General features: G+C 36.0%; 1 protein-coding gene across 6 annotated transcripts in view; it reads right to left on the bottom strand.

The window, feature by feature from the left end:
* EPHA7 (EPH receptor A7) overlaps positions 1 to 24,031 on the bottom strand; it is a gene marked incomplete at its 3' end in the record, with an annotated part of 162,221 nt that overhangs the window by 82,956 nt on the left and 55,234 nt on the right. For all 6 annotated transcript variants that reach the window (XM_082299922.1, XM_082299927.1, XM_082299923.1 and 3 more), the window contains exon 5: positions 23,696 to 24,031. In XM_082299922.1, the coding sequence (XP_082156048.1) occupies positions 23,696 to 24,031 (336 nt within the window). The remainder of the gene's footprint in view (positions 1 to 23,695) is intronic.

The raw sequence follows: 24,031 nt of genomic DNA, 5'->3' as shown, positions 1-24,031 counted from the left end.
AAAGAAAGACGATTACAGTTTGCTCTAGGGTGGAATATGGAAACCGTTACAGAGTACATGGAAATGCTACACAAAGATTTGGAACAGGAAATGAATAGCTAATCCAACTGAAGCTACACGGGGAGTGACATGGATGTGAGACATAATTATTCAAACTGGAATTTGCTTAGGACTGAGGTAAACGCCTTTCCTCTTTAAAATTGTGTCAAGTCTACAGCTGACAGGACTTCAGGGGTTTTAGTTCATTTGAAAAGCAAGAAATCCAGTTGCAAAACTCTTTCTTCCCATAAGGACTATGGGTTCGGCAAAATACAGTGAGAAAGAACTACCTTCTGAATCATCCTTAGCACTTCTTTCAACATTTGGATTCACACTGCAGGTATCCATTTCAAGGAATAATACTCCCTATTGTAACTCAGTATGATAGGTGAAAAGAAACAGTTTAAAGAAGCATAGCTACAGTGACCATGAGTCAAATACTTGTGTAATTTAACATTGCCAACTAACTAACAAAGTAACAAAACATAGCAAAATAAACACTGGAGAATTTATACTGGAAAATTTCTAGGTTGTTACTTTATATTTAAACAAGAGTGGTACATAAATGAAGGAAGGTTATTAAACCCCATATGAATGTACACACTCACATATATAACAGAATCAATTTCATTATGTTCAAAGCTGTGCAAAAACTACTACGTCTTTGTGGGATTTTGATGATCTTTCAAGAATGACAGATCAATTTGTTAAAGGAAGAAAAATGGATTGAAAACCCACAATGTTTTAAAAAGCAATTCCTTTCAGAGCTCTACTTTTTTGATAAATTAACTATGATCGGCAATGAAGAAATCCATTTTCCTTTCTATCTAATCTTCAAGTAACGATATATAATAATAATAAAAAAGAATGTATATAACCAATTAATGCCAGTTCCCAAATCTCTTGAAGTAGCCTCTAATTTTCAAATACTTGGTTTTTGTAACTCACAACATGATTTTCAGTGATGTGAATTGCCTACAAGTCCAGTGGCACTTCAGTTATGCAGTAAAATAATTTTGACAAGAAGTCTGATAGGTGTCTGCTTTGTTGCATCCCTGAGACACTTGGTGCAACATGAACTCGTGTCCTAACACCACAACTCCTTTCCTGACCCTTTGAAAGAAACACCTCCTCACAATAATCACTGCTGAAAATCAGACTGTGGGCATTAATCAGTGGTCATTCGGCACCTGAAGCATTCAGAGAAACCACATTTCAAAACCTGGATCACAATCAGGGAATTATGTCATAATCTGTAATCTTAGAGACCCTCCTGCAGGGGTTTCATGCCATGGAGCAAGTTAATGACCCATTGCAAAGCAGCTCCTTATAATATGATTCCAAACTTCATTTTCACACCTTGATTATGACTGGCATCTTCTTGTTTCACCTCCAGGAAGGTGCTGAGTCATAGCAGCACAGGATATGAGAGCAGAAGTTTTAACATTAACAAAGCCAGGATAAACACAATCTTCCAAAGAGTTAACTTAGGCACTACATAAGACTATGCTATCATTATCTGTAGCAGAAAAATCTTTTAGGATCTAGTTTTTGTGCAACACAAAGGCCAAACTTGTTCAAAATGCATTTTAAGACCAGTTACTACTAAGGATCATAAATTTGCCTTTTGGGTTTGAACCACTGATGGCATACTATCAAAAAAAAAAAAAATCTCCAGTTTGAACTCATTTAACTGTAGTACCAATGTAAAGCAGTATATCCAAGTACTCCTTATACTGACTACAACATGATTTGTCCTTCCACAAAGTGTAAAGAAGTGTTTCAATGAAAAAACGGTGAAGTCAGAATACAGTCAGGCCTATTTTTAGCACCAATGATGCAGATCTTACAGATTATAAAATATTAACAAATGCAACATTCATTTAAAAGTAAACAAAATGGGGACAAGTCTTTGCTCGCCTTCTAAATTTACACAATCCAATGAAACAACACTTTATGCTTTATCAGTCTTGACATCAATATTAAAACAGATCTACAAAGTGCCATAATTGTTTATACATCCCTTCCAGCCATTTCAATGTGAACAGTGTCCTCCTTGTTTCTCCACCCTACAAACAGCTATTTCATCATCTCCAGTTCACATATCAATTACCAGACTTGTGCAATCTAAACAAAAATTTTTCTTTTCTATGTCCAACCTCTCCTAAGCAATAAAAAAATACCACCATCAAATTACAGGTGAAATGTTTCTGAGAAACCAGAGAACATAACAAAATATATTTTCCTAATTAAGAAAGTAGGAGTGGAAGGGTACTTTGGGATCACTGTATCAAATCACCTGCCATCTCAAGCAACCATATGATGTCATTCCTTCCAAAAGAATGTCCACACCCCATCTTAAAATCAGATTATGTCTCCCACTACTTCCATCAAAAGGCTGTTTCAGAATCTCACTGGTCTGATGGCCAAAGTTAAAATTTCCAGCATAAATATCTCATGTTACAAAGTCAATCATTTGTTTTCACATCTGTACTAGTCATTTCATTAAGTTGGCATTTCATTCCTGATTTTTTCCCAACATTCAATCCCAGTATATTTCTGAATACTAGTGACATCTGAGGCAGTAAGGACTCCCTCTCTGTGATTCCTGTTGAATATCATGTGAAATAAAGGCAATGGGAGAAGAAGAAAATTAGGCACTGCACATAAACATGGCTCTGTGGACTAAAAATAAGGACATTCCTAAAGACATGGAAGGAGCACAATAAAAGTAACAGTTAAAGAAGGGACTTGATTCTCCCATTTCACAGGTTATGGTGTAGTGCTGGAACAGCATTTCTGAGTCACAGCACCCTATTTTAACACAAGGCTTAACCTGTTCTTTTCTCAAAAAAAAATCATGAACACTGGCACACTCACCTCAGGACAGGTTTTCTGGCTCTCAAACCCACATACACTCCAGAGCCAAATTAAAGGCAGATGAAACAAGCTATGTTTTCAGCTAAGCAGGTCCAACAGCTTTTCTTCTGGCATGTTTCTCCTGAAACCTTCTTCTGAGTCATCTGGCTTTCTAGAAGCAGAGGGCTAAATTTCATACTCTTCTTGATCTCTCCTAATAAGGGGCTACTGATAAAATATTCTGGCTCTCCTCTGTGCTCAAAACCACACTACTCCATCATTTCCTTTACATGAGATCTTTGGAACCAGACCTGAGAGTAAGAGGAAACTGTTCTCTTGCCTCCTTCCCATTGGAGTCACGAGTACTAATGCAGGACCCAGCATTCAGCAGACAGGCTCCTTCAAGCACCTAGTTTCTTTTTCATCTGTGAAACTGAGCTAATTACCACTCCTTAATGTAGCGTTAAACTCCCTGTTTCTCCCTGCTCACAGAGATGACCACAATGCAGATGAAATAAATAAAGGATCAGCTCTGATGAAGTCCACATTGAACTCAAACTGAAGTTATGTTTTACAAGTGGTCACTCTTGGACTTTTCAGAAGAAAATAAATTTGTCAAACTCTAAAATATAGATTACTTCACACTTGTTAAAAAGAAACAAAATCTAATTTTTTTTTTAACTAAATCTAATGTATAGGTAGTTTCATGACTATTTTTAAAAACTGATCTGCAGTTCATTGTCATTAATCATACAGCCATTACCACGCTTCTGCTTTCAAACTGTTTTGGGTTTTTTCTAAGATCAGTTGAAGACAAGAAAGCAATAACAACAATACAGCACCTAATGTCACAAAAGTGAAGAATTTGCTTTCAACTCTTACAGGAGTCTAAGCCTCATCTGTTTCATTTTTCATCACAGTTAATCTCTGCAGATATTACACTATATTAAATCTGTACCACAGCCACATATATCTTCAGTTTTTCTGTTATATGTATGTTCATGACAAAAACAAAGAAAAAAACCCCAAATCAAATTCCCCAAGATGTCTCATGTGATGAGGATATGTGAATGGATTTCTTTTAATGCATAACTAGTTACCAAAATCTAACTACTCCTCTGTTTTGCAGTATTAGATCTGACTGGCTGTATCTTAATTTATAAAATACAACAAAAAAAAAAATCATTTTACCATCTGTAACACTTGTAATCATCTTACATTCCTACTATTTTTCTTCCTTTCATATCCCTCCCCCAAAATGAACTTAATAATAAAATTAGTGTTGATCACCTAAAAGGTTAATTTCCTGAAAGGTTAAAATGTATTTTAGAACTGCATTTTCAGCTGTTCCTAGTATGAAATTACACTTGAGACAATTCAGTGCAATAATCTATAAATCTGTGTAACAGATCCGTTGCCAGATTTTCCAACACTGGCCTGCATTTCAGTGCAATCTGTAGGCAACTGAAACTGAGAGCTATTGAACACAATAAAAAATTAATATTCTAACTCAAAATGGATGCAAGTTACAAGCAAAAAAAAAAAAGAAAACCCTTAGAGAATTCCCTTGGGCAAAAAAAGAAATAATAGTGTGTAACACAAGCTTCTCTGAGATTTTTAGTATTTCGTATATGTGCAAATAATAATTACTGATGTCTATGGAGTCATTAATAATATTGTCAAAGAAAAATATTGTTTGTAGTTGAACAGTTTTTTCTTAAAAAAATTTAAAATTATATCACCTACTCATTTCAAGGTTAACAGAATAATGCAAATTCATATGGGTCCCTGATGATCAAGGTAGGATTAACATATTTTCACCTTCTCTAATAGAACTGCTTTGGTACAAAATACATTGTTCTGCACTGTCATGATGTATGGCTCATATTTAGAAATCTGACAGTTTAGGAGTGCATTATGGCATTCCATTAAACTGAATACATTTTTGTGCTGCACAGAAAAAGATAAAGAGGCCACAATTCCTGTCTTCTTTTTAAAGAATAATGACTTTTCTCACGACTGTAGTGAAAATTTCAGAAAATGTGGTATTTAGTGGACTGCTAAGTTCTACTCTCTGTGTTTCAAAATCCATGAGGATGATACAACTCTTTATTTAATATAAATACTAATTTTTTTACAAGAACATGAACCATATTAAGTGATAGAGATGTCAGCTAAAACTCTCATTTATAACTATTGTAACAATAATTCTGAAACCTTTGGAATTTACCCTGTAAGTGGACTGTAATGTTTCATCTTCTGAGCGATATTCATGACTTTAGTAATTGTAAAATTCCAGAAACACTGGTGATGCACTGTTATTTCACAAAACAATGCTGTCACTGACATAAGAAGGAAGGGAAAGAAAAGAGAACTACAAAAACACGTGAAACTTCAGGTTACAACAGTGTGCAAGGAGTCCTTATTCCCATGGTGACAGGACAGTGCTAAGTTGTCTACAATACCCTGAAATGTAGACAAGGCATTAAAGAACTTTATCTATCCTTTATATATGTTTGGGGTTGTACCACTACAAACCCAGCTATATCATAAATGTTATTAGCCCATTGTTAAAATGCAAAACATTACTTCAACAAGAATGTAGAGAATGCTTTAGAAAAGGGTTATAAGTTGATTTTTTCCTTCAGCAATATGCATTTTACCTTCCCTTCGGTCTTTTACCCAAAGTTTTCAAAATCAAGATTAGTAAAGCAACAGCTTTCAGAAGATCCCTGTTTCCCCTAGTAAGAATCGTATAATTTAGTTGATCATTAAGAAAAGCAAAACTGTTGTGCATGGCCAGAAGAGGGGAATATACCACTGGACAGGAGTTCTTTCATCACAGGATCCAAAAAGGTAGAAGTCCCAAAGCTTAAGCTGAACATTTGAGTTTCTTTCTTCCCCTTATGGCTGAGTCAACAAAATGCAATGTGGAGCAAGAAAGTGGCAAAACAGCTTCACACTGCAAATATATGAGGAAGAATGCTGGCTTTGAGAATGTGTTGAAGGAGGAACCAGGAAGCCAAGGCTTGATGGTTCTGCCTTTGCTCACCATCAGCTGGAGATGTGGGAAATTGTCCTCTGTGTTTGTATCTAAAATTTACCCTGTGATTACCTCCTAATATTAGTGTTTTGGGTTTGCTGACCATACATAACTTCAACTATATTTCAAATAAAAGCAAAAATAACAAAATTGATCCCCAAAGTTTAGTATCCTCTGCTGTTCTTTACACCCACTTTTGTGTAATCTTGGAGACAATCAGGTTTAAAATTGCCTGCCCTGCAGCCATTGGAACAGACACTAAAAAAACCTTATGCCCATATGTCTGAACAACCTCTTGAGCTTTAATGATGTTGAAATGTGGCAGAAAGGTGACACCTAAGCTTTATAACAGTTCCAATATAAAACAAACCTAAGATCTTTCCACATGAAAGATACAAGAGCAATGGTGCTGTCTCCATAAAATGATTCCGCTCATTTGGAGTAGTGGGGTGAGAAAAAACACGAGCCATGAAAATGCAGTTTAATGTGCCCAATCTTGTTATTTCAGAGTACTGGGTGAACAGCTTTTTAACTGCAACAAGGTCCAGATCTTCCCAGGTGCAATTAGGGAATGAAGGAATGCAGCAGTGTTACATTTTAAAAACTGCTGTATTAAAGACCTGCTTTTATTCCATGGAAGACTTACCTAGAACACTGCAGAAAGATTCACAAGGGTCAGGTTGCCAAGAAAAGTCATAATTTTTAGTGATTAAAAGCAAAGTTCCAGAAAGAACTAACTATATCAGAAAGGTCACAATCTCAGGAATTTTTTTTTAATAAAAAAATGTATTATTAAAATATCCTTAAGGGTTTACTTTGCTACCTGCTCACTGTCTGAAAGCTTCAAAATTCCTGGTGAGATTTGTTTCTTTCATATGCAACATTGGCAGCGACCCAGTGCATCCAGCAGAGATGCAGGAGACACAAGCTTTCTCAAAAAGCTGGTGATACACCGGACTAGTTCTGTTTAAAATCTTTAAAATGTTGAAGGATATAGATATAGAGGGTGAAAAAGTATGTTTAGGGAGACTTAGAAGTATTCCAGCCAAAGAGAATTTGGCCATTATTGAACAAAGAACACCAATACTTCCAGATTAACATGAAAACAAGGGCTTAATTCTATTTTACATTTTAACAAGAAAAGGATAAAACCCCCAAAAAACCAAATCATGGAAGATAGGTAACTGTAACCTGTCTCTGTATTTATTAAACCACTAGCAAAACAGTGTCTGAATGCCTCACAGTCATTAATGGATTTTTCCTCACAATGCTTCTTTGATGCAAAGAAGTTCTATTATTCTTATTCTTCTTGTGAAGAAGAGTGTGATGGAGAGATTAAGTCATTTATCCAAAGTAACACAAGATGCCTATGGGAATGACTATGTAATTTATCATGGATCTCAAGAGCCGCAGTCCAGTGCTGGAACCAGTAGACCATTCTCTTCTTAACAGACAAGAGCTGTTGTACAGTACCTTAAATGACCTTTCAAAATGGCTATTTTTGCATGGTTTTTGCTCTATCACCATTCTGAAGAAAGCTGTTAAAGCAACATACTTTGAGAGAGCTTAATTAAGCGCCCTGTATTTTGTCTCAACACCAGCTGTGAAACTTGGGAACACATATACTTTCAGACCAAATATTACATATCTCTTGGAAGTCAGCCGCAAAGCTACAGCTCAGCAGCTTGGCAGCTGGAAAAGATCCTTCATGCTCTGCAAATGGCCACACTTTATTCAAGTCCTTTAAAGGTTTTTTCAAGGTTTTTTATATTCCTGTGACTGAAAAGAGCTACTATACTCGCAATATATGTCTGAATATATGGCAGAAGCCATTTGGTAACTACCAAAATATGTTCTTTCCTAGCACACTGAAGAGCTCTGTTTATCATTTGGTAAAGCTGCTTAAAAAGAAAAGGCAATCAATTGTTTGCTCTTTATATTCAATGAATGGTTTCGGTTTGAATGTAATTCAAGCTACAGGAGCACCCATGAGACTGGCAGTCTAAAACACTGGGTCAGTATCTGCCTGCAAAGACACAAATTGATTAAAATATGCTATTTAAAGAAAAATAACTAACTAAAGTTTTGTCTTTATCCAAAGAATAAGTACAATTCACATCAGCAACCTTAAACTCTCCAGCCACTATGCTCACCTGAAGGGATCATGACCAGGAGTGAAAAGTTTATTGGGTCACGCTCCTTTAATCTTACCGTCTCTTTTGAGTGACTGCCAAAAGCCTTGCTTATGATGAAGTTTATGAAGAAGAAAATGAACTGAGATCATAATTTAAATTCCACACAGTTCACAAACAACTTTCATATGGTAACAATTTTTGGTCACTGGTTTGCTGAATTTGAATTGGTGACCTAGAGGTGAAAGATTCTGCATTCCAGTATCAATCTCCATGCTGTTTATTGTTCCAATTTTCTGAAGTTCAAAGTGGTAGTAGTGAGAGTTACATGGTTAAACACAGTTGTCTCCACTTTATATCCGCTTTATTCTTTTCAGATTTTTTCCCTTAAAATAATTCTAAGCATAAACCACAATTATACAACATTTTCTTGTGTATGGAGAGCTTTTGATTTTAAAAAAAAATGTACCTCCATTAAATAAGAAAATAATCTTCTGTCACATAATAAAATTATGATATTTAAGAAATCCTGTAAAGAAAAAAACTGTTACAAGTTCAAGTGTGCCTTCACAAAACTGTCTGCTTCTTTCAAGGGCTTTTACTTATAAGCATCATACAGCTTGCTTTGTCTAACTTAAAAATTATAACAACAAAGAAAAATCTTATGATTTTAAGATTTCATAAATTCCTTCACAAATCCTCATATTTTATTAATTCCTTTATTTTTTTTTTTCTAATCCAACAATTCTGTCCTGTACTTAAGACATGAAACTTAACTAGCACACTACTTTATCAGCTCCAGTGATAAAGTCAGTATATTTATTTCCAGGAAATGGACTTGTGAAAATTCTCAAGGAATTCTCAGCTGTATCTGAAGTTTTTTTTCTGTCAAAACCTTTGAAAAAAATAATCTTCTTTTTTTTAGGGAATGGGAAAGAAACTGAGAGGAAACAGAAGGAAAAAAACACTCTCAGAAAAAATAGAAAGGAATTTCCAAAATACTCAGTGTGTCAAAACTGTAGGCAACCAAATGAAAGATTTTCACCATGCAATTATTTATTTTTAATTACCAAGGCACTTTTTTTTCTGTTTTCCAAATACCTTAGCTCTTCACCATTTCATAATGAGACAGGCATAAGGAAAAAGAATAACTCACCTACAAATTTAATGCCATGCTATTTAATCTTTTGTTTCAACAGTACATTTTTTAAAGGTCTATCTTTTACCCACAGAGCAATGCACAAATCTGAACACAAATTGAAATCCCTAATCTGATTTTGGGAGGGGGACTTCTAATTCATCCTGTGAATACACCAGCTCTACAAAGTAACTCTGGCATGCACAGCTCATACTGTGAGAGTTATACATTATTCAAGACCAAAAAAATGATTATTTTTGGTACCTAGTTTCACTACCTTGTAACTATTTCTTCAGAGACTGATTGACTTTTATGATCTGTACTTTTATTTATTTTTTTATCAGCCACTATTTTCTACCATTGCCCTTTCCTGCTTTACATTATGCAAATCTCAACTATGTCAACAAAAGCAACTAGACCACAACATCTGTACGAACCCATTAAGCTAAAGGGAAAAAAAAAAGACAGAAAAAAGAAAGGACCCAAAATTTGTTTCATGGCCTATTTGGTTTAACAACAGACCCAATGCCCATTCAAGCACATATAATTCAGAAGGCCTGCCTGCCAGCAATAAAGACTGAAATTGGATACTTTGTGAGATTAATTACCTAGATAGGGCATGATAATGCTAGTCAAATGGGAAGGTAATTAAAGTGCACCTTCCATGAAAATTATTCATTGCTGATGGATCAGGTGACAGATAAATCAAAAGGCACTTAAAAAAGCTACAGGTTAACTTGTGGAAGGCCGATCCTCCCTGGAAGTCCCTGTAACCATGGCTGCTTGCTCCTGTCATAAGACAAAAGGAGGGTAACGCGGCCTCCGAGAAAGAGGAGCCCAGGGAAAAGTTGCCAGCATTGTGCCTGCACACAAAGGGGCAGCTAGAGTGGAACCAGTCGGCCAGCAGCCTTCAGATTCCAGGATCTCTCTGCTTGTACGCCACAAAGGACTATTGCACCGTGAAAGGCAGCAAGTGATGAATTAATAAGTTGACTGGTCCCTCGGGTGCAATCCTTACAGGCGGAGGACATGCCGCGGTAATCAAACGGGGCTATAAATTGTGTACATTGAATGGCACAGAACGCATCTCACTTCATCACTGTTAAGTCAAGATTTCCTGAATTTGTCATTAACTCTTTGGCTTCAATATATTTATTTAAATGGTAAAAGTAAGAGAAAGAGCTTACAATAACAAAAGGGCAACTGATACTACCCAGAGGGATATACAGTCTAATGGAGATCACTGACTTTTACTTTCTACAGCTACATGGGTCAAAATCCACTCCTTTTACACCAAAGCTCCCCCTGAGATACACCAATTAAGTTCAAGACATTACACTGCATGCATTTCTGAACGCAGAAAAAAAACCCAAAACCACTGGATCAAGTAATTTTTTACAGCTACCTTATGCAAATTCCTAAGCATTTATTCCCTACTTGAAGAAAATGGAGCATTTACATGGGTAAGCATTTCCCAGATCCCAGATTTTTACAGAAAATTTCAAAACAATCTTACATTAGATGTAACATCTGATTAATAAAATGTATGAAAAAGGACCACTGTATGAAAAATTTCAATACTTACAACCTTCTCTTTATGTTTTTTTTTTTTTTTTTAATGTGTGCTAGCTCTCTAGGTTGTGGTACTGAATAACACTGACAGTTCAGAGGTAGTGCAATGGAAAGCAATTTTGTGCCACCCTTTTGGTCCTTAGTCATTTTAAATGGCTTAGATACCTATGAGAGTTAAAGAGAAACTTACCACTGACTTTGAATCAGAGCAAAAGGAGGCAAGAGAGTATTTTTAAAAATTCTTTACTTAATTCCTTCTATCAAAAATATACTTGAGGTCTTCCCACATTTTGAAATGTTTGAAACAGTTCTGTGTGCTTTATCAATATCTTCAAAACTCTTTTACGCATCCTCTGAATATTTTTACCTTTCCTAGGCTTCATAGTGAATAGAGGAAAGGAAAATGTACGTGAGTATTGAAACGTTAACTCAAACTTAAAAAATAGGAACTACAAAATGAAGTCCTTTCTGTGGGTCCAATGGAAATCATAACTCTTTTTCAACATAGCATTTATGACACAAGGTATGACTGTTCCCAGGAGTGTTCTACATTCACAGAAATTTATACGCCCATGTGACCAATAGAGACATGGTACCAGTTTACTAAGTTCACTGCAGCTGGCAGCTGTGGTATTTCCCCCAGAAAAGGAACTGTGCTGATTTTATGAATAGGTTTATCACTTTGAGATTAGCTCATTACAATATTTTGCAAGAAGTCAAATTTTATAGACCTCCTAATCTATAAATATACCTCAGGAGACTTGGTAAACTTAATCTAATAAAGTAAATGGTGCTAGAGTTGAGAATGGAGTATGAACACATGCTTGTCCATACTGTTAGCTTGTTAGCATGCTTAGCTAGTTGGGCATAATTCTGGGAATCTCAACATGGGAACACTGTTCTGAGAGATAAAGAAGTTAACTTTGCAAGCATGAGCCTTGACATGCCAGGAACAGAGGATGAACCCTGATCCCTTTTCAAGCAGGCATGACATTGGCAAACAGGGAACACCTATAGTTTCTTTAAGAGTCCCACTGCCTGTCTGCTGGTATCCCAGTGGAGTTTGAGCTATTGATTTAGATCTATAGATTGCTAAATGGGATAGGACATATCTGCCTGAGAGATCACCACTGACATATCCGTATAGGTATGAAAGGTAGTCTCTTTGGGGTACAGAATTTACCCTCCAAAGCATTGTGAGTGTGACAATATTCTGAGAGCCTGGGGGTACCTGCTAGGGAAAACAATGAGAAACAGCCCCCAAGAGTTTGGTGAAGGAGTTCACTTTCTCTGCTTATTGCTCATTGAAGGTTATCTGACTGTAATTGTTCTGTGCCACTGCATGGCTGATCAAATTCATTTTTTACACTGAAGGGTGTAACACTTATGAGTGGCCATCACGGCATTATCGTAGGCAAAATAAGGCACCTGCTGCCCTCCTGATGGCAACTCTTAAGTAGCATTACAATAAAAATAAAGCACTGAATAAGTGTTTTATACTTTTAAAACATTTTTAATGTTAAGGCTATAAACTGCAATCAAGTGAAATATCCCAATTTTTAGGACACACCTGTATATGAATATCCTCACTAAGCACCTTGGTTAATTCAGTCCTTGGTAAACAGCTTCAAAGACTCTTAAGAACACGAATTATTAATAAGACAAGCAAATTACTTTTTAGAGTTTTAAAAACCCACAGACAATAAAGTATTTTTAAATTTCCTTGCTTGCTTAGTATTTCCTTGAAAATAAATAAAATCATGTAAATATTTAATGCTAACATTGTGGCAGAAATTAACACTCGCATGTGTGGGGGGTGGAAGGAAGAGGGCATTCAAGTCATCAACTTTTGGCAGTTAATTTAGGTGGCTAAATAGGGAAGGTAATCTAACGCTTCCTCTGTAATTAAGGACGAGTCAATGCACAATTCCTAAACTTGGCTCCTGTTCCAAATCACTCCCTAAAGAAACCTATCAATCTCCACTGACTACAGCAGTGTAAATATCCACCAAAGATTTAAATGCTAATGTTTAATGCCAACATCAAAGAGCATAACGTTTAGCCCTAAAATATTTCATGTGATTAACTCTAGACAATATAAAGTGCAATGACACTTTTCCCTCCTCATTATCAGTTAAGCTGCAATACAAAAAATTAGAACTAAGGGTGAAATTTTGATCTCAGCTACACAAGGGAATATTTGGAATAATTCCACAGGAGGTCCAGAGAGACACATCATTACAGTATTGGCTTTGAAATATTAGCATCCAATTCCTCATTTCACAGCCATGATTAGAGGCTGTATGAACTTAAATAGACTCTTTAGTGAAATAAATGGCATTTCTCCACATAAGCATCAGGGTTTACTAGCTCTGAATCTGGTCTGCTGACTCAGCCACTACTGCCTGATAGGAGCTTGGGTGCTATGAAAAAATATGAGCTCTCCATGATGCATTAGGAAATGAGATTCTCAAAAAAAAAAAGAAATGCTTAGGTGACAGGCAGAAAAGGTCAAAAGGAGAGATGGCAAATAGATCCATCTGCAGACATGAGATGGCAGATACAGAAACTGAAGGGTCTGCTGCTGCAAATGCATACATGTGAGAGATAACGCCAGATTCAATGGATAATTTTGTACAAGCTATTGAAACATAGCTAAGAGTTTAGGAGGAGTCATACAAAACAAAGCTAAGAATCACAGTGACAGGACCTCATCCCTATTCTTAAACCTACTTAAGAGGAAGTGAGATCTGTCTTAAAAATTCTGAAAAATACACTAACGGGATAGAAGAAAGAGTGATTAAAAGGAGATTGAGCTATATGTACCTCTGTGTGTGCATGTACACGTGTGCATCTGTCTCTCCCTCTCCTTTTCTTATATAGCAGAAACAAGATGGAAGTAAGATATGAAACATCCCACTTTGCACTTCTAAGATTTCTTGCATTAACAGCGGAAAAATACAAGCAGTTCTGTGAATATTTTTTCTTAAGATTTTCAGTGTTTCTGCACATGTGGATTCTTTTGTGTCTGACAGATGATTTAGCTCATTCAGTAAAGAATGAGATCTTTGTCGACTTCAGGTAAGATCTTAATATTTCTACCTCTCTGTCAAACATAGTTTGAAATGGTCAAAAAACACTGACAGAGGATAAAGGAGCTGAAGGAAAATTTTCCAAAGAGACATGCATTTAGCATGCTCACAGAGTCTTGGATGTTTAGAAAACTGAGCTAGAAATGACCTTTTCTTAATTACCATTAATATTAAAATGGCATGAGTCATACGACTTACGACACTTGCTGTGAAAATTTAAATGTACAAATCAAGAGCAGCAAGTCAGGGAGTTTGAAACTACAGCTATCTCTGATGTCTGATTCATTTTGCAGGCTGCCAATATAAACAAACTACCTTATGGAAACACAAAAAGCAGCTTGTTATAAGCTCAAATTTAGGACATTTATATTGGTCCCACAGTAAGAAGATTTCTGTGTCATTACCATGAGCATGATTTAGTTGTATTATGTTCACATGTAGACACCATTATGTAACACTTAGCTCAGACAAATGGCTCTGTTCTTGATCTTTCTTATTCTACTGTAGTTAATGACCAAATATTGTTAAAAATTGGGACACTAATTATCTGATGTCGACATGTTATGGATAATTAAGAATTGCTCACTCTGAAGCCATGCTAATTGTTTTTCACATGTCTCCTTCTCTCGTCCTTGTGTCCTCAACAAGGCAAGTAGCTACAGGTTTATACGTACATCTCTGTCACGTACTTTGTCACAGAACATACATCATCCTTTCTGGCTCATCCCCGATTAATTTTGCTGGCTTGCAGCAATTATCTCTCCCTTTGTGACTGACCTCCTGGTAAATGGAGTGCATGATCGCTGGGCAATTTTTTCCTGCGTATTTTACCACTTAATTGATCCTTGTTGGCGGACCACAATAGAATACACTAAATTTAAGTCATAAAATGGTTGAAGTTGAGAGAAAGTGGTAACCAGGTTTTAACAATTGTAGTTGACAGCTGTAAAAATCAGATCTTGATAATGTTCTCTCATTTACCCTATTACTTGGATCAGTTGATTAAAGCTATTAATGATCCTCTTGGATCAATGTCGTTTGCTTGTAGCTATAATTTACTGCATTGGTGGATTAGTACAGATGTTTTCATAGATAGCTCTGCATCATTCCACCAGATTGCTGTCTGCAACAAATTTGCTTCCATTCATCACTAACGAAGCAAAGAAAAAGATAATCAGCATCTCCTCTCTTAACATTAACTATTGAACTTGGGATAACACTTTTATTGTTGTCAATTTCCAGCCTTCAACCATTGCTTCCTCAGTAAATTGCCCTGAGAGTTTTCTCTAGAAATAGAACCAATTAGATATTTTGACTGTTACAGGGAAAGACTACAGAAATGCTTAACTGTACAAAACAACACATACACTAAAGAGTAGTAGATAAAACTGTTCCATTATGAATATTCCCTATGGAGCTGGTTCTATCACATACAAAGCAGAAGAAACTACATATGGCAGCGACGTGTCAAAGTTGGCAAAAATTGTCCAGACTATTAATTACTGAGACTATTCCAGCACCTGAAAAATCTGCTGACACCCATGGGTTGTCACAGTGGGTAAGTCAGCAATGCTATATTAGGGAAGATGTCTCCTGTTCTTATTACGCCATCATCAGAATGCATACCCATAGCATCAGAAAGATCTTCACAGAATTTGTCTACCTTCACCCTTTCCTGCCAGAGGTGAACCATTTATTCTTGGGCCATTAATACTTTGTAAACTGCCAGAAGGCCATAAGCCAGAAGAAGAAGACTTGTATTTTTCCACTGAGGGCCTGTTTAGCCAAATCTCTCTTTTTCCTTCTAAAAAAGGAGGCTTATTGGCACACGCAACAAATATAAAGTAGCAACTTAATAAAATATTATGTGTTCCAAAAGAGAAGCAGCACAATCTCTGACTCTCTTTCTAAAGAGAACATATATAAGAAAAGCAAACTGGAAATATGCTGTCTTAAATTGCTGGACAATTCTACATGGCATCATTTAAGCTTAATGAAGAAACTTCTTTAGCTCTCCCTCCACAAGCTACCTTCTCTCTTCTAAAGATTTCCACAGGAGTCATTATAGTAGCTTGGCTCAATGCCATGCTGTCATCAAATTCTTCACTATATAGAGATGCTGCAGTCTAAGAATTTTTTAATTCACTACATTCAACCTTAATTAGGATTTCACATTTGGCAGTAGTGCCTTTCAACAGTGATGTTCATCTCTCATTGAAAAAGCATCTGAGCACTTAAAAGGTTTTGTTTGTTCTAATGACAGTGGCACTTGAATTCTTCAAAAGGTCTGAAACAAACAAACGACACTGAGTTCAGAGTTCCTACCGATGATATCCAGCGCTTATTTGTATCCTGCATCCAGTTACCATACTACAGTTCACAGGAAGCAGTAAAAGGAAGATCTGGAGATGTAGTTCTGCTGTGAAAATCAAAGGTCTGTGGAACTGTATTTTCTTTGCACATAAGTTAATCAGCAGCTCTAGATTGTGTATCATCAAGTATAAATATATCAAGTAATTTCTTGTCTTTGTAGTGAAGCTATCTTGAAAGTCTTTGACATTGGCTGGGTCATCACAGAACTACGTATTAAAGTTCCCAAAGAGTATAACAAAGTGCAAAGAGTTTCTACTCTGTTGAAAAGAACTTGTGGCCATGAGAAAAGAAATCTAATTATGAATGAAGTGAAAGAAGAAGCCAGGCATATTTACGAAGGTCTAAAAATTCACGCAGCAGGTGTCATAAGTGGAGCTCTTTAATTTTACAGACCTTTCTGAGATTGGTCACAGATAGTGTGATATTAACACATATTGGTCACAGATAGTGTGATATTAACATATATACTTGCTTTCAGGATTAATTTTTCATCACTGTGTTTATGAAGACAATTGGTTTAACTCACAAATATTGAGGAGATAGCTGGTCCATGTTTTTAAAAGAAAAAGGGGCTCCTAGTCCTTTGTGTGACATTAGTAAAGTAATCCCTCCTTTCCATGGCTAAATTGTACTTTATGTTGCTCAGTTTCTTCTTCAAGTACATAGTTTTTTATTGTGCAGCTGGTGAAATTATTCTTGAGTAGTGTACATTAGACCATGGTGACATAACCTGCTTTTTCAATAGCTCAGTGCACAGGAAAGTCAATAGCCCTGTGGCTGTCATGCTTCTCCAAGCAGGTTGCCACCAAACATTTAATATACATAGCCTAATCAGACCATTTCTAATTTGGAGCTCTGGTTCTGTAAAGCTGAAGCTTTACTTTACCTTTGTGTAGTGACACTAGGGTGTGGCTTCCCATTACCTTCACTTCTAACTATCGTAAAATTCACATAGTCTTAACTAGAAAAAAAATGAGTTTCTTAGCAAAAATTATTACATCTCTTTCAAAAAAGCTTTTATGACAGAGCTGGAAAGGCAAGAGTTCTGATACCCATTTGAGAAAAAAAGTCCAACATATTTTTAGTATACTTTACAAAAAATTCAAATTACATTCAGTCACAAACTGATGTGCAAAAACCTGACATAGTCAGACTCAAAATATGATATGAAGTTAAAATTTCCTTTCAGGATGACAGAGCGCCCATTGCTTTTGATCCTGGGTGTTCTGATAGAGCATAAGGTTCAAATCCTGCTCCTATTGAAGTCAATGACAAAGCTTCCATTGACTTCAGCGGTGCAGGATCAGACCCTAAGCAACACAGTTTGCATCTGCTTGCTTTTTATCTCTCTTATCTTTCAGTGAAAAATATTGGAACATATGAGAACTAAATAGTAGGAAAAAAATGAATTAATATCAACTAGCTATTCTGTGGTACATTTTCTTATAAAACATACCGCTTGTCATTCCAAACTTTTTTCGAATATACATGTTCTGTATATGTATATAAAATATCATCAAAACTCTCAAATATATGTGCCATACCATATTATATCCTATACAGATGTTTCCTTCTTTGTGAAAATCTTGAAGAAAAATCTAGCATTTAATAATCTAATAATAAAGCCCCAACCTTGCAATTCTGTAGTATCTCTATAACCTTGTGGATGTCACAATATCAAATATGACCTGATACAATCAGTGAATGAACAGGCTGCTTTCCTTGATCTGATGGTATTTGCTATACAGAGACTGGAATTCTTATCAAGTTTTTATCCATCAGTTTAATTCAAGCATAAACTCAGTTATCACCTCCTGTAAAAAAATCTGTGATATTAGTTCAGGGTAATGTGATTGCAGATCAATAGGCAGTCTTAGCCCCACAGAAATAACCCAATCCATTCTTTTAAGGTACTGAAAAGACATCTAAAAAAGTAGAAGAATAATAAATATCATATGCAACTATTTCTACTCTTATTTTTCCCTTTTTAGTTGACGACCATGGAGTGCAGAATACTTACATAGCTATGCTGTCTGCCTACTTACTGGTCTAGGAAAAATTTTTAAAACATTAAAATATATCTTAAATATTATTGAGATTAAGCACAGACATCCATATAGCTCCCATTAAATAAACTAAGCAAAAAGCTAACTCAAAATGCAGTGATCATCACACGTTTCTAAAAACCTCAGTTTAATTAAAGCATTTAGTGAATAATAGTTTTTAAAAGTGACCTTTTATAAAATAATTCCCCCAGCTCAACAGGTGGAACACATTTGGTAAAAAGAAAACATTACTTTTATAATCTGAATTCTTTTTACATGAAGCATTGCTTAAAAATATATATATATAGATGATGTAGCCATATCAATGTGTGAAAACTGATCTACGGTTGGATGTTAGAAGATGAAGCATAGCTCAAAAAGTAAAGTCATTAGCAGGAAATAGCCAAGGAAATCTATAGCTACACTGAAATAGGAAAACACTGAAGACATGTGGAGTTGAACACTGAAGCTACTTGTAATAAGCTGTCATGTATCACCAGAAGTGAACATTAGATGGAAGATGTAGATGAAGGTAGATTAAAACAACTTGGTGGCAGTATGGGAAGAAATCAAAATGGCCTGGGGAAAGGAGGGAAGTGAGAATAGGACTAGAACACTGAGGTCATAGTGACTGGGAAAGCCGCAGGCATCAATCTTCTTGATTGCTGCCTCTGCTGGGGGACAGTTCATTGCTGAAGAAAAGTCAGGCTTAAATGAGACTGACAGGGAACAGGAAACAAATAGATGGTCAATAGTGCAGAGACTATGAAAGAAGAGACTTCAAAAAATGAGTAGGGATAATTGAGAGATGGGGAAAAAGCATAAAGAAGCAAAGAAAAGAAAAATTATAAGCAGCAAGAACGAAAGGAGAATGTAATGTGAGAGAATGCAAAGTGTCTCCCTCATTTAGAAAGACTTCAGAATTACCTAAGAAAGGCAGAACTCACCCCACAGATTTGCATTTATGCATTCAGCCAGTTCTTCTTGTCATGTAAATCAACAGTGCTGCTGCTAATAGTCATGATTATATAGCATGCAATGTTTTTTTCAGTTCAAGTTGCTGGGATAATGCCAATTTGAAAAATTCAGCTTACTTTGTTTTTTTAACTGTGAAATTTGGGATCTGGTTTTTTTTGTAGCAAAAGGTCTTAAAATTGAACTCTAAGATGTAAAAACGGAATAGCAGCAAATCAACATATACAAAGGAAATTGTTACTAAAAAGGAATGTTTTTCAAGGGTAAGACTTGATTATGGAACTGAATCAGGTTTTTTAACCACTTGAAGTTGTCAGCATTAAGTGCATCTGAAGGCACAGCATGACCTAAGAGGGCTGTGGGACACCTTTCTCTTGCTGTGAAGAAGCAGCAAGCATTAGCAAGTGCTCCCTGCACAAGAGCAAAGAGTACAGGGACAGTTATTGGCATTGGATTTTAACTTCTTCTTATCTTGGTTGGTTACGGTAATAAAGCATGATGAGTGTCTCCTTGGATTTGGTTTTTTCTTTTCAATGACTATAAAGACAATTTAAACTGGCTCAGGATACACACTTAAATTTGCTCAAACCCTGATAAAATGTCGGTATTCATTCAAAATATCCTAAGCTTTATCAAGGTCAGGGTAGGTTGGGTATATTATCACCCTTTACCAGAGATGAGTCCATTTTTCATTCAGATAAATTCCAGAGGAAAGGATGCAGAAAGATAGTTTTAAAAACACATTATCTTTGCAAAAATGTCAACAGAGAAAATAAAAAATTGTTATTGAAGCATATTTTGTAAAATGAAAATGCATGAATGCCAAAATACAACAAATATTCATCTGCAGTCAAACCTACTCAAGTTACATTCACCTTCTGGGTGTTGTATGAAAAAAATGTAAAATTTGGGAAGGAATTTGATGGATCAAAAGGAAGTACCAGTACAACCGAAAGGTGACTATCTCATTAGGGAAGTGGTCAATTTTATCTTTGGTAAAAACCCATTCAGTAAGCTTGCAAAGGTAGTGCTTGTCAGCCGTTGGCCAGGTGCAGCTCTTCAGTACATTCATTTATCATAACTAGAGCTTATTCACATTTAGATCTGAACTCTACAAGGATGCAGGAGTTCTCATAGATCACCTTGCAGTCCTGGGATGACATCCTGTATTCTTTATATGATGCCGGATAGGCAAGATATGAAACAAGATGGTTTACTCCAGGGGAACTTAGTGCACTTAATCTTGATCAAAGAAAGAAAACAAAGCAAAACCAAAAGCCTCGTGGTTCTTGGCTGAAGCAAAAGAATATGTCATATGACAACTGATAGCCTAGTCACAAAGCCTTTTTAAAACAAGGAATGAAAAGCAATGTGTCATATGTGTATATATATAAGTGATTTGAAAGGATACCTACCCACTTGCAGTCATTTTATTGTGTTACTTCCACAAATATAAATAGGTTTTTATCCACCACCTGGTTCTTTTATGTGGCATGCTTTCTTTGTCTCATCAGAAGCTTGTTACATGTGGGTGAAGAAACACTGAATATATTCTATAACCCCATTCTTTTATCAATAATTTCCTGTTATCATTACACAATGACTTGAATTTTGTGACTATAGCCACAAAGGAGCAATTCAATTAAACCAAAACTAAAAAGGGAAAATCTCATTGCAATCCTCTGTGCAACTGGTGAACCCAGTAATTATATATAGCCACCTATTGTGCTAGCATAATAACATGTGAAGAAGGTTTAGTTAGACACATTTACACACATAAAAGGCAATATGGGCATAGAAAAAGTCAGTTTTGCCAGAAGTATAGAACAGTCACACAGGAACAAATGAGACCTGCATGAATCCTAGTTTACTTGGCCATAAATAAATCCAACATTTTCTTTCTCTCCATGGTAAAATAAAAGAGAAGCACAGAAGCATAACAGCCTCCTTTGAGCAACCAGTCTCTTTCTGTTCAATTATAGTCATCAATCTGTTCCACCTAAAATATTTTCCTCCTTGAGAAACCACAGAAATCAGTATTAGGATCCAAAACATGCTGTTGCAAAAATAACGAAAAAGAGGTCTTTCCTTTTGCTAACTGCATTTATTCTGAATGTCTGTATTTTCTTTAACACAAATTTTGTAATTCAGTGAAAAAAAAAAAAAAAAGAAGCTGCATTTATGTGGTGCTTCTAATCAGACAATCTTGAAGAGCTTGGTAAGGAAAAGTGAAGGTTACCTTCATTTTACAGAGAAAACTACAACAAAAAGAGCTTAAAGCCATTTTATTTTTTCCAAAGTCTGTCCCCTATGTCTATTCCTTTTAGATGCCAAATTGGAAGCCTTTAAATCTTTATATTCCAAAGTGCTAAACAGGCAAAGCCTCAGTTGTACCTTTTCTCTAGACAGTGTCAAATCCTGGGAAATGGTGGACTGTGCATAATCCCACAGTAAACTGGAGAGTAGGGAAAAAACAGTCAGATCTCCTGATTCCTGATGCATGGTCTTACAAAGCTTGTCTAGGAGATTGAAGATTTTTTTATTGCTTTAAATCTTTTGTAAAGTCTAGATGTTGTCTCTAATATATACATGCATGCTATAGTTTCACTAAAATCTCTGGGCTAGATGTGAGGATCATTTCATAAAATCACATAGCTTGTGTTACTTCTAGGATAGCATGGGATACCCATCTTATATCTTCTGGCCTAATAAAACCCCTGTAAATCTATGACTATGACAACACAAGATAATGAACGATAATGAGTTATCTTGGGGAAAACACAGCAAACTTCTGATTAAGGCTTTTTCATCTTCCTGAGATGTGATACTAGCCACTAAATTGCACTGTTTCTTCCTTTACCCTGTGTGCCACTCAACCATCAAAGCACATAAAGTAAAGCCAATTTGATTCAGCGGAATAAAAAAAAGTCCAAATCCTCTTCTTCATGTGATAGCTCTGTACAGTCATCTACAGAGAGCAGAACACTGTCCACCTGTGCATGTTTGAAGAATTATAGAGAATTATTCTGAAGATGAAAAATCAAGGTGCCAAAATAATATCATCTGTGGTGCAAAAATAGTTTCAGGGTAAGTTTTCTGTGCTGAAAATCTCATCATAAACTTCAAGAACTGAACGAACACAGAGACCAATCCTTTCAGCCACAGAGATGGTTCCAAAATAATATGAAATGTGCATTTGGAATCCATGAAAGCAATATAGGGAGATTAAATATCCCATAAATACTCCAGCCTAACTTTAACAACCATAGGAACTGTCCGAAATCTGGGGGGAGAGAAGGAAGGTTTTGAACTAAATTTCTTGTCCCTTATTTCTTTTTTGAGATGACTATCTTTAAAGTAAAAAATAACTACAATTTTTCCTGTTTGTTCATTTACCCTGTTTGGTGAGTTTGTTCTTAGTTCAAAACATTACTTTAGGGGATCATTTCTACTGCACCAAACAAAAAAAAAATAGCATGATCACAGTCATTGAAATTTCCTACAAGATATAAGTATGAAGTATCCTTTAAAATATTAGTCAGCTGTCCTTACAGGAAGCATTGTCTCAGTTATTCACTTTATATTCTCTTTTACAGCATTTCTTTGAAAGCCAGATCTTGCAAATAATATTCAGTTTAAGACCTTTTGTTCAAATTACAAAAGGTTAGCTTTACTATCCTCTCTTTATGACCATGGCACGCTATTGCCCTGTAATTTTATCAACAAACAACTCGCCATTTCAGAAACCTAAATCTGAGAATTCTCTTTTTTTTTTTTTTTTTTTTTTCCATTCAGCTGCAGACAACTAAAGCCCTTTTTTTCCCTGGGGTGATATGCTAGTTTGATTTTATTTCCCCTGACATTTCACCTGTCAGATTATGATAAATAGAAGAAACAAAGAATAATCATCACATTCTCATTGCATCTCATAATCAAATATCTGGAAATATAAGATAAATCAGAAATACTGTCCTGAGGGAAAACATTAACATTGAAAACACCATCCGGAATCCAAGTCATCTTCCAGTGACCTAGGACTCCCATGCACGTTTAAAAAATTCAAAAAGGAAGTCTGCACAGAGCTGTCACATCTATTTTTTATCTTCAAATACTTGGGAATTACCTATAATGAAGTAAGAACAACAACAACAACAAAAAAGTTCCAGAGTTAAGAAATTCTATATAATAACAAAGCCGTGTGTCTTCTTTAAGTCTTTGTGAATGTTTTCTGAAAGCAATCCTGAGGCCAAGAAACAGGCCAGGTTATCCTGAAATAGTATAAACTCAAATTAAATAGCTGGCAAGGTGAAAGGATTAATGAGCCAGAACACATTGAACATGCTCCTGATTTACTGCATCTATAGTTTGCATGTTCCAAATTTCTCTCAGTCTCACAGTGTTGAGATTCATAAGTGATGAAAACTTACCTGCTTGGCCAGTGGTAATACTGACAGCTGCAAAAAGCCTCTGGGAACGACTCAAGTCAGAAACCCCATTCACAGCTTCAACTTCAAATGTGTAGTTAGCATGAGCTAGCAGGTCCATGACAGTGACATAGTTATCTACTAATCCAGTTTGCTGGGGCATATATCCAATGTTACTCCCACAGGGAACACACTCGCCCTGCTCCCAGCTGCACCTCTTGCACAAAATGCGGTAGGTCACATCACTTCTTCCCCCGTTGTCTGCAGGAGGACTCCACTCCAAACTCACAGTAGTCTGGTTGATATTGAAAATTAGGTTCTGTGGTGCAGATGGAGGTC

Source organism: Coloeus monedula (assembly GCF_965178545.1).
Source record: "Coloeus monedula genome assembly, chromosome: 2".
Taxonomy (NCBI): Eukaryota; Metazoa; Chordata; class Aves; order Passeriformes; family Corvidae; genus Coloeus; species Coloeus monedula.
Note: the sequence above shows the minus strand (reverse complement) of the source record. Positions and strands in the feature narration are given on the sequence as shown.